This window comes from Chlorocebus sabaeus, chromosome 18 (genome assembly GCF_047675955.1).
Source record: "Chlorocebus sabaeus isolate Y175 chromosome 18, mChlSab1.0.hap1, whole genome shotgun sequence".
Lineage (NCBI taxonomy): Eukaryota > Metazoa > Chordata > Mammalia > Primates > Cercopithecidae > Chlorocebus > Chlorocebus sabaeus.
Genome location: NC_132921.1, coordinates 21,228,331 through 21,243,936, shown reverse-complemented (window position 1 = coordinate 21,243,936; position 15,606 = coordinate 21,228,331). Strand labels below are relative to the sequence as shown.

At 41.9% G+C, this 15,606-nt stretch overlaps 1 protein-coding gene across 3 annotated transcripts; it reads left to right on the top strand.

The window, feature by feature from the left end:
- The first annotated feature begins 264 nt into the window (after positions 1-264).
- On the top strand, positions 265-11,443 carry GRP (gastrin releasing peptide). Of its 3 annotated transcripts, none has more exons than XM_008013921.3 (3): positions 265-754; positions 5,838-6,061; positions 11,083-11,443. In XM_008013921.3, the coding sequence occupies exons 1-3, from the start codon at positions 616-618 to the stop codon at positions 11,188-11,190; spliced, it is 471 nt and encodes a 156-aa protein (XP_008012112.3). In that variant the 5' UTR covers positions 265-615; the 3' UTR covers positions 11,191-11,443. The 3 variants fall into 3 exon arrangements, with proteins under 3 accessions (XP_008012112.3, XP_008012113.3, XP_072862611.1); XM_008013922.3 differs by having other exon boundaries at positions 5,838-6,080; XM_073006510.1 differs by lacking the exon at positions 11,083-11,443 and having other exon boundaries at positions 5,838-6,681.
- The last annotated feature ends 4,163 nt before the right edge of the window (positions 11,444-15,606 follow it).

The following is a 15,606-nucleotide window of genomic DNA, read 5'->3' as shown; positions in this document are numbered from 1 at the left end:
TACGAAGAGAAAGTTCTGGAGAATCAGAAGGCCTTTCAATGGTGGTTCTAAATCCCTCCAGCAAAGCCCATCTATCTTTACAGCTCACCCGTCTCCATCTACACCACCCCCCAACCCCTCCCGGCCCAGATCAGGCAGCGGGGTCGCCCTCTCCAGGAATTTCAGAGCAGCTAACACTGGAGGCGCCGGCGAGCCTGGAGAGGGAGGAGTTCACTAAATTGTGTTGGATGTAAGGCGTTGAGGACCAGAGGAATTAATCCGATGTGGTGAAGGCGGACGGGGCTATGAGGAAAAAAGAGGGGGCAATGTACACTCAGCTTTTTCGTCACTCGGCAGGGAGATGGATGGTTTTCCGGACCGGGCGTCCCAGCGCCCCGGCTAGCTATAGGGAGACGTCAGAGCGCTCCGGTCCGCGGTAGAAGAGCCCCCAGCTCCCCCCGCCCGGGCTTCCATATAAAGTAGGGGCCCTAGTGGAGGCCGCAGCAGTAGCACCAGCGGCTGCGGCGGCGGAGCTCCTCTGAGGTCCGGGTCACCAGTCGCTGCTCTGCCAGTAGGGCGCACAACCCAGCCTCGCCCAGCCTCTCCGCCGCGCTCCAAGGGCTTCCCGTCGGGACCATGCGCGGCCGCGAGCTCCCGCTGGTCCTACTGGCGCTCGTCCTCTTCCAGGCGCCCCGGGGGCGAGCGGTCCCGCTGCCTGCGGGCGGAGGGACCGTGCTGACCAAGATGTACCCGCGCGGCAACCACTGGGCGGTGGGTGAGTGTCCTGGCCGCGGGAGCCGCGCGCTTGGCCTCCTCTGGATCAGCCAGCCAGAGGGGACCTGTCTCCCCATTTCTTTGCGTTTCCCGGGCCCAGCTTTGGGACCTGGGTTTGCTGTGACCCTTCTACCGAAACACCTTCCCGATTCTCCTAAAACTCCACCCCACCTTTCCCCATTCTAGGGAGCCCATGAGCCCCTCACCAGCCGGAAGCTGGTCCCCTGATCCTTTCCCGCTCGCTTCCAGCCGGTGTCTCCCCGTGTTCGCCAGGGCACCTGAGCTCCCAACTGCCAACCCCGGTGCAGATCATCTTCCCTCTGCGTGCATCCTACATCTCCTTTTGTCCGCCTAGTCTCACCCTATCTGGCACGGTACTCTCCTAGAATAATCTTGGGGAGCGTTGTCCCTTAAGAACATCTCAGAACCCTAGTCCAGCTCGGTGGCCTCAACACCGACCGGCATGGGCTGAAATCTAAGCTGCGCCTATGCGCCCCGCAAAGCCACAGGTGTGGGGACCTCCGGCGCAGCGCTCCCGCCCTGGATTTCACATCTGTTCAGTGCGCAGTGCCCTGAATCCCGCCTGTCTGTGGCTCTCTGGAGTTTCCACAGTCCTTCTCTTCGCTTTGCAGCGATATTCTTTTCCCTGCCCTTTTGTCCTCTTTCCAGCCTACAGGCTCTGAGCTTGGGGAATCTCGCCTGCTCTCCAAGCTCATCCCGATCTCTCTGCCCCTCTGAGCTCCGCTCTTTCTCAGCCCCTCTAGACCCACGACTTCGCCCTTTCCCCTAGCTCCTTTCCCATTCCTTCTGCAACAGGTCCTGCTCTCTAGGCACCGGCTTGGAGGCTCCCTCGCCACGGCCCCCAGAACCCGGGCGGAGAGGACGGCCGCGCTGCGGGTGGGGAGGGCGCCCGCGGGTGGGGTCAGGATTCTGCCCCGCGCGCACTCACTGCTTTCGCTCAGCTGGGAGGCAGGAAGCGACCCGTAGCCTCGGCTCACCCAGCGTCACCCCCGCGGCTCTCGGCCTCGCCGAGCATAGCTTCCAGCAAACGCAGAGCATCCAACTTCCTCACTCCCCCACCCACCCGCCCCACAAAAGTCAACGACAACAACCCCAACCAGCTTCGTGGGAAGAGATTTAAGGGTGTGTGTGTGTGTGTGTGTGTGTGTGTGTATTTCCTTAGCCATCTACTTAGAAAGCGGGGCAGGGGGGCGGGGAGGGCTGGAGAACGGTGTGTTGAACAAGTACTTGCTAATTCATATATCGGCTCATTCACAAATCTTGATAGAAGACAAAGAATTTGGGGAAGGGAGTGGGACTGGAACTGTTGCTTCCTCAGCTCTTCTGTGTTGTGTGTGCTTTTGTGAAAGAAGTCGAGATCTTTGAGTTGCAACACAGTGGTTTTCACTGTTGCTAAAATAATCATTTGCCAAGTCTTGACAGTTCCAGGAATGAGAGGATATGTGATCGCTGAGGGACAGGAGGAACCCAGCAGTCTGGTGTGGAGAGGAGAGGTTGGAATGGGTGAAGCTGAAAAACTCTGCGTTTCAAGAATGAAGGATGCTTAGCAGGTGTTGAAGAATCCAAATTTAGAATTGATGCTTCTCAAAGACGGCTTCTGGGAGCTTAGATCAAGTAGCCATTATCTGACCCAGCCACCAGCCAATGGGGCTGGAAAGGTGGAATGAAACTTCTGGGTTCCCAATCTCTTTTTACTCATCTATATTATTATGCTAATAAAGCTTATTATTAGGTAACCCTTGCAGGCCTAAAGGGGGACAATAGAGTTAACTAGGGAGTGGCATCATGTTATCTCTGTGCAAGGTGCAAGTCAAGCCAATCTTGATTTGCTGTAGTTCTGGAGAACATCTGTCTCCAGTTATTTAGGGTGGCTGCCATTTAATTGCTCTTCATAGTGGTACTTGAGCATTTCTAATCTAAAAGAATACCAACCAGTGGTGACCCCAAATACTACTTTCATATTTATTCTCAAATGCACTTCTTTCTCTCCCTTTGATAGCTATGCAGAGTTGAGGAGGAGCAAGGGAAAGAGAGAGGTGAAGTAGAAACTCACATTTTGGCCTAAAATTACCTTGTGGTTGAGAAAAAGTTTGCTTTGAGTAAAATGACCTCTGTTGGAATATAAGCATTGACAAGGATGAATGATGTTAGATTTTAAATTCAGCTTTCAATTATCCCAAGAAAATGCTTATCCTCTTCAATCACCAAAGACATGTAGCTTCATTTTAATTATATAAAACTAAAGCTACATACTGCTGTCCATGAAGATGCTGTCAGCACACATTTACAGGCTTGGTAAGCAAATTGCTTCTTCCAGCTGAGAGAAGGATGGTGCAGCAATGGAAAAAAGGTTACCAGTGTGAAAACTTAACAAATGTTTATCCCCTTGATGTTTGTGGAAATGTTTTGTTTGTGTGATGAAAATATAAGTCAACACTTACACTGGTGACTATTCCCTGTGCACCCGTGAAATGCTCCTAACTGTGGTTCTAACTTGGATGTGAGACATATCCTAGAAGGCTGAATTTGGAAATGCCAGTATTCAGCTGCAGAATAGCTTGTTATGGCTCCAGAAACTGTGGAATAGAATTTAAGTGTGGGTCCAGAGAAACTAGTTCTTAGGAGTACTCAACACTTTCATCTATGCCGTATTCATTTCTGTTTCAAACCGTCCCTTTAGTAGTATCTTTAAATGATTAATAAAAAGAACAAAAGCCTTTTTTTCTCTGATCAAGGTTTTATTTTTTCAAGTGACTGTCTTTTGTCTATGGTGAGATGTCCATTATTATGATATGGGCACTTGACAAATGATGTTGGGAGAAGAGGTGGAAGTGGGCATATCATCCATGTTGCCATGGAGATGATGATTTGGTTGACAGTCACTAGCTCAAAAGTGAAATCAGACCCAGGGAATGTGTACTTCCCTGGGATGTTATAGATAGCATGCTCTCCTTAACAACCAGTCTATGGATCTAGAGGTAAAGAACGGATCCCCACACATTCCCCAGATATGCATGTACTGAAATTTAGTACAATCACAGACTGGAGAATGACTTTCTCCTCCCATTTTAGAAAAGCCCAAAAAATTATTCAAGCATGACAAAAATGAGGTTCTTATGTGTGATACCTCCATCACTCCTCTGTTTTATTGGCAATAACTCTTTCTCATTTCCAGCATTCTAACTAGATGATAGGCAGTTAGAAAGGCAAGGTGATCTAGGTCATTACTGGGAGTATCAGGATTCTAGTCCTGCCTTCCAATCATCATGATTCAATTTCCTCCATATAAATAAAACCAAATGCATCACTACTTCCTGGGAAGTTGCACAACGTAATCACTGTTATGGCTGAATGCAAAGTTGCTGAGTGGATAGCTGAGCACCACGTGACCAAGCTGATAAGTGCAGAGCCAATCATTCAGGATTCCAGGCCTTCGCTTGGGACAGTATTCCCAGTTAGGGTCCTGAAATGGTGTGAAGTCTCATGTCATAAGCAATTTGGCAAACGCTCACACTGCAATGCAGTACAACCTGATTTTAATGCTCCTTAATACTCATAGAACTATTTTTTCTCAATTATGTAATGTATTATGATATATTGGTATATAATCCCTATTTTTATAACATTAGAAAGCCTTTTGTAGACCTTATCCTTATTTCCAGATCCCAGAATGATTTTAGCTGCCTTATATTCTTAGCAAGTTAAAAGACATTGCCAAGCAGTATAATAATATAGTCTAGATTGTGAGCTGATTTTAATCCTAAAATAGTTACTTATATCTGTGTGACCTCTGGCAAGCCTCATTTTCACCAAACCACTTAGCATATGGATCAGATGAAATCAAGCACATTTAAACATCCCATAAACTGCAAATCGCAATACACATAAAAGCAATAAAGTTGCTTACAGTGAGGGCTTCTCTGTTGGTGGATAGAACTTCTAGGAAAGGGCCTCTTTCCATTTTAAGACTGAAAATCTTTCAAATTTTATGTTTGTCTTAAATACTTCTAATGCCAGTCAGTGTCGGAATCACAAAGACCTTTTTCCTTGTACACTTTAGATCAAAAGTACCATAGTTTTGTTGACGTCAGAAATTTCAAAGTGCTACAAAGTCCAATTACAGAGAGACAGAGAGAGGAAAAATCAACAGTAAAAAGTAGAGAACATGAGAATATTCAAGCAAGGGTCTAAAGTGTTAAGAATGCAGACCTTGAATTCTGTACCCACTTCTGACTCCAAGTTATCCCCTCTTGCATACATAAATTTTCATGTTTTTGGTGGTTTGGCCTCCTTAACAGCTGTTTTTTTAAAAAAATTATTTACACGGCTAGCACACATTCCTGGAGCCATTGATAGACTTGCAGACACCCAAGAGAAAATTCTGCATTTATGTGGCTGTAAAGTGTTACTCGGGGCTTGTTTTCAACTTGGTTTTCACTACACTCTTAACAAACAATCAATCTAGGTAGTTTCCTAGGTTCAATCTCAACTAAAATTCTGAGAAAGTTTAAATGAAAAATTCCTTTGGTATTTTTTACTACAGATAAAAGGAAAGCAATATTTTTTAAAAACCACACAAAGAAAAGCATGGAGAGTTTTATTTTCAGCAGCAATTCAAAATTGGCTGGGGACGATGTTTAAACTCCATCTTTCAGTTGGAAATAGAATTTGGTGCATACAGAATTGATGATAGAATTTTAGATATGGAAGCCTCCTTAGATTTAATCTAGTCTACCCTGTCCATTTTATAGTAGAGAAAATTAAAGACTAGGGGTGCTACACGACTTGGCAGAGGTCACCTTAGTAGCTAGTAGAGGTGCTGGAACCAAGCCCAGGGTTTCTGGGTTGCAGTTCTGAATGCAGTCTAGCTCATTGCACATTTTGAACAGACAGCAAAATCTATCTGTCATTTATGAACTAACTCTTCATAATAAAACATGATTTATTCTGCATTTAGGAGGAAGCAGCACAAACACAATTGATGTCCTTTTAAATTTCTCATTCGTTCATTCCCTTTGGTTAAATTTGTGGCATTGTGAGTGTTTTTGTTTTGGTTTTTACAGGGCACTTAATGGGGAAAAAGAGCACAGGGGAGTCTTCTTCTGTTTCTGAGAGAGGGAGCCTAAAGCAGCAGCTGAGAGAGTACATCAGGTGGGAAGAAGCTGCAAGCAATTTGCTGGGTCTCATAGAAGCAAAGGAGAACAGAAACCACCAGCCACCTCAACCCAAGGCCCTGGGCAATCAGCAGCCTTCGTGGGATTCAGAGGATAGCAGCAACTTCAAAGATGTAGGTTCAAAAGGCAAAGGTAAAAGAAACATATGTGCGAGATGGGTGGGAGGTATATGGGGAGAGGTGGAAAGAGGGCAAGTTCAAATGAGGAAGAATAGAATTACTTATGATATAAACCTTCGTGGTTGCTATATTAGGCTAACACCAATACATGCTAAGCACATTGACAGACAATTTATATGTTCCCTTCTTTTTGACGTAATAGTCAAAAGGATATTGATTCCAAACTCCAATTTAGGAGTTTTTTTTCAGCAATTTTGTCTATTTGCCGTTATGCATTGATGGCATATATATATTTTTAATAGCCAGGCCCTACCAGAATGTTTTGATAGTGAGTCTGCAAAGTATTTGAGTAAATCCATGTGGATCTACAGATTTTATGTTTGTTTCTGGTGAACACTAGTGGAGGTTCCTAGTTTTAGAAAAGAACATTCTTGTTTGCTACCTTTGACACAAAGTAGCACTTCTTCATATTTGTTCCAGGAGTACCTAGCTCAGGTTTCATGCTAATATTTTAAAACTCAGTGGACATATCTGAGATCAACAAATTCATCCTGTATATGATTTTATAGAGGATAGGGGAAAATAATTATACTAAACTGGCAATACTTAGTTACAAAGACAGTGAACAAGATAAGAGAGAGAATAAAACTTATAGGAAGAAAGCAAGGCAACTGAAAATGAGGTGATTATCACTAACTTTTAAGTTTCCATGAAATGTATAACAAAATACAAAACAATAATTACAATAACAATGGTGGCTAGTTTTACTGAATATTTACGATAATCCGAGTATTGGGCTAAGCAGTTTACCTCCATTTTCTCAGCTTATGCTCACAACAGTCTTAGAAGGAAGATTCTACCATTCTCTCCATTTTAGAGGTAAGGAAACTAGTCCCATAGCTTTTCATTGATAAAATCAGGGTAAGGGCCTGTGCTCAGTCCTCCTCAGACAGTCTGTACCATGCAAGACATCTTCCAGAAATGGTCGTCATTGATCTTAATATAAAGCATCCAGGCTGAAGGCCTTGCTTCTTGCTGCTTCTGACAATAAATAATACTGTTTTCCACTCACTGTACTTGAAGAGCTTCCTTCTTCACTCATTCATGGTGAAGACTGATGACCCCTTTAGGGGCTCAGAGCTGCCTTTGCTAAGCCTCAGATGGCTTTCTGGAGGGAAGCTTTCTATTTCATTGCCCTTTGGGTCTATTGTGGTCTTTCTCTCTCTTTCTTTCTTTTCTTTCTTTCTTTCTGTCTGTCTGTCTGTCTGTCTGTCTGTCTTTCTTTCTTTCTTTCTTTTTCTTTCTTTCTTTCTTTCTTACAAGTTCTGTCTATGTGGTTTCTTTCTTTTCTTTTCTTTCCTTCCCCCCCCGCCTCTTTTTTTTTTTTTTTTGACAAGGACTGGCTCTGTTGCCCAGGCTGGTCTCAAACTCCTGGGCTTAAGTGATTTCCCCAGCCTCGGCCTCCCAAATGTGGGTTTCTATGCTAAATGGAAACTGAATTTCACCTGTTACACTAAGCGCCTAGAGGGAAAGTCTTTGTAGCTTTTATTAAAAAAAAAAAATCCCAGATTAAATAAATCAATACAGAAATAAATACCAACTTTGTGCAAAACCCCAAGCGATTGTCTGGTCCATACCTGTGTCACAGGTGTTATGCCATCAGCCCCCTTCTTTACTGATGCATCCCATCCTCTAAGGGCTCTGTGAACTTGCAGGTGACTTATCAGATTCTAGCTGGCCATCCTTTTTCATGGTCAGGTGCTTTGCTGGAGTTCCTGTAGGTGGATATCCAACAGCAGTACCCTTCTCATTTGTCTGAACAGTAACAAAAATTGCCGCCACAAAACCCTGGAAAATAATTTTTGCAAACATTGAAATGGACTTGCCCTCATAGCTCGTTCATGAAATACTCCCCTCTATTAACACACAATCATGTTACTATTCTATAGTGCCTCATTTTTGAAACAAACAGCAGTGTCCAGTTTGTGTTATTTTATTTCCTCAACCTGGCCCTGCGTATCTTTGGAATCTTTTGGAAAATTCAACTCCTTTCTTAAGGATCAAAAATTTTCCACCATATTCAGAAGAATATTCTGTAAGCTTCAAAGGCAATGGCAAAAAGAATAGTTCCACAAAGGTGTCTGAGTAGCAGTAAAATAGGATGGGTTGAGTGGGCAGCTGCGGACAGTGACTGCTTAAAGGGGGCAGTCCTTATCCCAAGTGAACTGCAAAAGGTAACCAAAAAGATTATTTTTAAAAACCTCGGGCTTTCTTTTTCTATTATTTTTATGCATTGTTTTTCTTTTTACAGGTTTAGAAAGCCCGTCTCACTTCATTCCACCTCCAGTTGAATAATTAGTTATTGCACACATTGGTACTATTCTTTTGGCTTTATTTCCTAGTAACACAAAAACAAATTCCACAGTTAGTCTTTGCAGAGACCAACATATTTTATTGCTTCTCTTGCACTGGAAATTCCACCTCAATGAAAGTATGTTGTTATGAAAATTGAAAACACCTTACAATGATCTGACTCAAAAAGAAGGGGTGCCAAGAGATTAGTTCTATTAGAAACCCATATATCTCCCATATCTTAGAGTTATGGGAGTGTTAGAGAGAAACTTAATAATAACTTAGCCAAGCATTGCCAGAATTAGCAGCAGGAGTTTTCAGAGGCTGAAGGACTGTTCTTAAAATTAAAAACTATCTACATATGCTCTCGTCTCTCATTTTAGTAATAAAACATCAAGTACTGTTGCCAACTCTCTTGGAGCTGTAGTTAGAAACTCCAAGCATTTCCTATGTTTTGATGACAAAGATATTTACTTAATTCATAAAGGATGTGTGTAATGTGCACTGAAACTAGGTTACTCGATCATGGAAACAGCTCCAGAACTTTCAGAGCAATTATGCCCAGCAATGTTTAAGGTTAACCTTAATCCTTTTAACTGTGCCCTTCTCACAAATCTTTTAATTCTTTCTTTCTTTTTTTTTTTTTTTTTGAGATGGAGTCTCGCCCTGTAGCCCAGGCTGGAGTGCAGTGGCGCGATCTCAGCTCATTTCAAGCTCCACCTGCCGGGTTCACGCCATTCTCCTGCCTCAGTCCCCTGAGTAGCTGGGACTACAGGCGCCCGCCACCACCATGCCTGGCTAATTTTTTGTATTTTTTTTTTTTTTTTTAGTAGAGACGGGGTTTCACCATGTTAGCCAGGATGGTCTTGATCTTCTGACCTCGTGATCTGCCTGCCTTGGCCTCCCAAAGTGCTGGGGTTACAGGCGTGAGCCACTGTGCCTGGCCCAAATCTTTTAATTCTATTCTGCAATTAATGAAACTTTTTCCCCATGGTTTCTGCAACATGAGACTGTTCTGTTTCTGCAAGATGAAACTCATCCCCATGGATGAAGCTCCAGGGCCTCATCCACTATCCTGGATGTGGTTGTGCATTGTCCTGAGTTTCAGTGGAGGTTTTCGTTGGCCTTTGGTCTCCCTTTATAATTTGGACTTAGTCCCTTATTCTTTGCAGCTTAGGTCTCTCCTTTTATTTAGTGGACATGAAGGGGGCAAGGAAATGAGCTACAAAGGCTGTTATGGAAAAGAAAGTAAAGGTGTTCATTCTTCACTTTTAAGGGACTACTCTCACTGTCTCATCAAATCAGTACAGAGAATAGGAAGGTCTTATTTCTGAATATTTGAAATGCTCCAAAGGAAGTGCCAAATATAGAAAAAGCAACATACAATCAAGAATCACTCATAACCTTCTGATTACGCTGACACTTTCTATGACGGAGCAGAGTAAAGCTGGCTCCCACCTAGAATACAGCTCCTCCCCACCCCCAACAGTAGACCCCCCCCCCCCATTGCCTCCCAGGTCCTTCATCTTCCTAGTTTCCACAATTCTCTTTTTCCTTTTAGCTTTTATTCCTTCCAGCCAAACCTCTTTTATTCAACATTTTGAGCCAATGGGGGACTTACGTAGATTTTTTTCCCCACACATTAGCTTTTATGACCAGTGACTCATAAGGCAAGCTATGTGCTGGCATCTTCGGACAGGCGGCAGTCTTTAATAGGGCAGCCTGGGTTGGTGGAGGTGAGCAAAGCTAATTGGCATGCGTGGGAATCAAACCCCAGGCTCCGGGCTCATTAGCACATGGTCAAAACAACTGAGCCACAGAGCAGGTAATAATTTGCCCAAGAATATCAGTAGTTCCTTTATTAGAAACAAATGGCTGATATGGAAGTTGGGGAATCTGAATTGCCAGAGAATCTTGGGAAGAGTAATAAGCTCTAGTCTCAACGAAAAGTGTTTTCTCATCTCAGCGCATAAAGGGTGCTATATGGGAACAAAGAAGTATTTTAAAATTATAACTACTCTTTCTTTCTTTAGTCTTAGTTAATTTGAGCAGAAGCCACAACAAGCAAACCACAATAAATTTAGAATTGGCAGAAATCCAAATTAACTCCTCTTCCCAAGTTTCCACACTACTACCATTTACAGTTGTAGGTTTGTAATGTATAATTATGTAATCCAGAAACTAGCTTTGATTTGTGTAATGATGCATTGTCAAAGTAAGCAAAGTAAGAATTCAAATTCCACATTCCCAGAATTTACCACTCAGCTGCTCCTCTAGTAATAAGTTCCTGGGGATAGTACATTAACCAACATTGACTAAAACATACCTGAGTAATCATATCAGGGTGCACGTTAAGCTGATAAAACAATAAGATCCCAAAATGCAGTAGCTCAAAAAAAAAAAAGTAGAAGTTAATTTGTCTCTTGGGGGACAGCTCTGGTTTGCCAATGTTACGTGCTCAGAAACACCTGTAGGGCTTGTGAAATTACAGATTGCTGTGCTCCGCCCCCAGAGTTTCTGATTTAGTAGGTGTTAGGTTGAACCAAGAATTTGCCTTTCTAACAAGCTCCCAAGTGATGCTGATGGCTTGTAGGAATGGATTTACTTCTAGGATTAGACTTCAGCTCACTCTGTTTGCTGAACTCTTTCTAATATTTCTTAAGCTGGTAGACTCTCTGCTCCAGGTTCTCAACGTGAAGGAAGGAACCCCCCCAGCTGAACCAGCAATGACAATGATGGCCTCTCTCAAAGGAGAAAAACAAAACTCGTAAGAGACTGCGTTCTGCAAGCATCAGTTCTACGGATCATCAACAAGATTTCCTTGTGCAAAATATTTGACTATTCTTGTATCTTTCATCCTTGACTAAATTCGTGATTTTCAAGCAGCATCTTCCGGTTCGAACTTGTTTGCTGTGAACAATTGTCGAAAAGAGTCTTCCAATTAATGCTTTCTACATCTAGGCTACCTGTTGGTTAGATTCAAGGCCCCGAGCTGTTACCATTGACAATAAAAGCTTAAACACAGGCTGTTCTTTTATTTCAATCCCAAATGAGAGGATAGTGTGGCAGAGATGAACAAACAGCTTGAGGACGTACTCGTGTGCTCACTGCCCAAGTCAGGCTGAAGCTCTCCACTTTGAATCCTTGTAGTGACTAAGAGCCTTTCCAGAGGCTCCCTCACTTTCTCATTCCCATCAGGTGGGCCAGGTTGAAGATGGAGGCTAGCCCTATTCATCACTTAAGAATTCCCTAGTCTTCAGCCCCTACCATGACCAGGTATTTTGCTGATATTATTGATGGATGCCTCCTAATAGTCCTTTAAGCTCAGAATTATCATTTCTATTTAACAGATGAGGAAACAGAGGATTAGAGAGATCAAGTGCCTTGCCCAAGTCACATAGTAAATGGAAGTGGGATCTAGATATCCACAGTCACCAGATTTCCTGCATTACTCATTTTAAACCTCCCTTTCAGTATAGTTATGCCTAGCAAGTAGCACTGTTTTTTCAAAATTTCATCGCCAGTCTGGGAGGAGTCGTCCCCAGTGCCACATTTAGTTAGCTCCATAGCTAAAGGATAAGATGAATTCAATTCCTTCCATTTTTAGAGAATGTGGCCTGGCAGTTCGTTAACACTCACTAGCTCTATTTTTTTTTTTTTTTTTACCGGTTCCTTTTTTATCATGACATTTGCACATTAACAGATTTCGAAGCTTCTTGCCATATGTTTAGAATTTTTTTCATTTAGGAGAATCACATTTGCAACCCTAAAGAGATTTGTCTTGCTCTTATTTTGATTACCTAAGAACCACATAAGAGATGACGTGTTCTTTCTAATTTCTTTTAAACCCATGTTGATTCACAACATATACACAGCTAGACCTGGGAAAACGTGTGAACTGTGTTTTCAGTGTTACCACATTCCTCTACAGGGCCCCGTTCTCTATCATGAGACTATCTTCAGCCTCTTTCCCAAGAAGTTGATCCTGAGCTATGTCAACTAAAGCCCCCATGCCGCTGATGACGAAGGTGCAAGCCTTCTCAAGGATTTGCCTTCCAATAGGACAGTCATAGAGCTAAAAATGAAACAAACAAACCAAAAAACCTTCCAGATCCAGGGGAAGCTTTCTCTAATGGTGGGTTTTCAGGCAAAGAGAAAAGGTTTCCTCAATGCTCCTAGAAGAACCCCAGCCAGACGATCACTTGTTTGGCTGTTTCACAAGAGTAAACCTATGTGATCCCGTGTTTTGCAGCCATCACTTTTTAACATGAACTCTGATCGCGAAGTAAGAACAGCTCTCTCAAATCTCCTCACGCTTGCAGTGCTCCTCTGTGCCAAACCCAGGTCAAGGTTAGAATCTTTTTGAGAGGTATACTCTTTCCTACAAAATTAAAAAAAAAAATTATTTGCAAGGGTAGTTATATTACATCACACATGTGTGTGCCTATTGGGTCAGGTAATTTTTAGCTGAAGATAATAGCATCCAACTTGGGTAGTTTAAGTAGAAAAGGAGAAAATTGATGGGTAGATATTAGTCAGGGAAGACCAGAGAACCGAGCTCAAGCCTAATCTTGCAGGCTCAGTGCCCAAAGCCATGTCTCTAATTGTATTGATGAGGTGGCTACCCCTAGAAGCATGCTACGGAACTGCCTGAGTCTGTACTCTCTTCCTCTGCCTCCACTACTACGTGTGCCTACAGTAGAATCCCCTCCAGAGACTCCCAAATCAGTCTTGAATGAGTGTCTGATCGGTGGAACCTACATTATATCTCTGTACCTAGCTGCAAGAGCTGCTGGGAAATGGAGTTTTTAGGATTCTACTTTGGGAACGTGGGACTAAAATAATGGGACCCTATCAAAATGGAGAGAGGGTGTTCAGAGATGTGGTTGACCACAAATAATATATGCCCCTTCCCTTTTTCCCCAAAAAGAATTTTCCCTTTGATTCCTGTCCATCCCTACTCTAAAGAACAGTTAGTCCCTAGCCTGGGACTCAGGGAAAGCGGGAGCCTGGTGGCTGTTCTGCACAGCACACAGTCCAGGTGTGTCCATAGTACAGCGAGATGAAAATATTGCTTCTAAGAGCAGATACCTTAGAAATCCTTGCAGCAAAGCAGGATAATCAGAAGGAAGAATCCAAAAGGGAGGAAAGCAGTAATGGCCTTTGAATTTCTCCTTTGAAAAGCAGTCTTTTTTTTTTTTTTTTAATTTTCATTTTTTAGTGCCACAGGGTGGATTGCTCTGGGCAATTTGGCAGTTTTCGCATGTGATTAGCGGTTCAGTAACACACCAAGCAGGCATTTCCAGCAGTGCAGTGCAATTTCTAGCCTCAAAATGCTCGCCTTTTAGTCCCTACTTGGGGAATGTTTAATCATTACCCAGCATCTTTACCTAGCTTGGCTATGTGGGGAGTAATCTAAGTAGAATGTGAGATTGCATTATTCACTTCCTTAGCCACTGGCTGTTTTATTCAGACAACATGAAATAACTCTTCAAGGGAAACCTGTAATTATGAACCATTGTCATCCTCACAGCAACAAAAGATGTTCACCATGTGCATGGAAAAGGCTCCTAGCTCCACCTCCAAGGGCTTTGTTTCTTTTGATTAATCACCTTAAATCAGACCCAGATGTGACATAGAATCCTCTCCCCACCTTTCTTTCCACTCTACTTAGTTCACAAATGTTATGTAACATATATAATATACATAATATATTATATAGAACATATATAATATACGTAATATATTATATAGAACATATATAATATACGTAATATATTATATAGAACATATATAATATACGTAATATATTATATAGAACATATATAATATACGTAATATATTATATAGAACATATATAATATACGTAATATATTATATAGAACATATATAATATACGTAATATATTATATAGAACATATATAATACATGTAATATATTATATAGAACATATAATACATGTAATATATTATATAGAACATATATAATATATGTAATATATTATATAGAACATATAATATATGTAATATATTATATAGAACATATAATATATGTAATATATTATATAGAATATATAATATATGTAATATATTATATAGAACATATATATGTTGTATTGTATAACATATATATGATGGACGGAAAAGGTAGATTGTGATATGGGTGGATTGAGAGGACCACCTGATCAATGCCAAGGATATATTATACTACAAAGGAAACTCTAATAGCCTCAAGGAAGAAAACGTATTTTTCATCCTTCTACTCTCTGACACTAATTATATACTACTCTTTCCAAGAGTGTTGCTCAGCTTCTTTACCTCTTGTTTAAATAAATATTTTAAACATTGAAAATATGCTTTGGTGGCCGAGCGTGGTAGCTCACACCTGTAATCCCAACACTTTGGGAGGCCGAGGTGGGCAGATCACCTGAGGCCAGGAGTTTGAAACCAGCCTGGCCAACGTGGCAAAACGCTGTCTCTACTAACAGTACAGAAATTAGCCAGGCATGGCGGTGCGTGCCTGTAATCCCAGCTACTCGGGAGGCTGAGGCACAAGAATCGCTTAAACCTGGAAAAAAGAGGTTGCAGTGAGCCGAGATCACACCATTCCACTCCAGCCTGGGCAACAGAGTGAGACTCTGTCTCAAAAAAAAAAAAAAAAAATATATATATATATATATACACACACACACACACACACACACGCACACACTTTGGGCATGATAAAAACATGATAATTCATATTTTTAAAGATCCTCTTTTGCCTCCTAATGTATTTAATTCTAAGAGTTTTTAACGTATATTTTTAAAATGTAAAATAGAATCTGTTAATTATTTTTGTTTAATACAGCCAAATAAGAGATTTCTCCTATTGATTTATACCGATGATTAAAAATCCAGCACCCTCTCCTTTAGAAACATGTGGTACTTTGGCTGTCAGTTGTATCTATATTAATTAGAAGTCATTTTTGGATACATGTGACAAAACCAAATCAAACCACATATCCTTGGCTTAAAGAAGATGGAAGTTTAATTTTCTCTCATATCACAAGAAGTCTAGAGGCTAGAGGTGCAGGCCAGTGCAGTAATCTGAGGATTTGGAGCCAAGATCCTTGTGATTCTCTTAAATTTCCCTTCATGTTTACCTATAAAATGGTGGCTGCAGCTGCAGCCAACACGCCCCAGTTT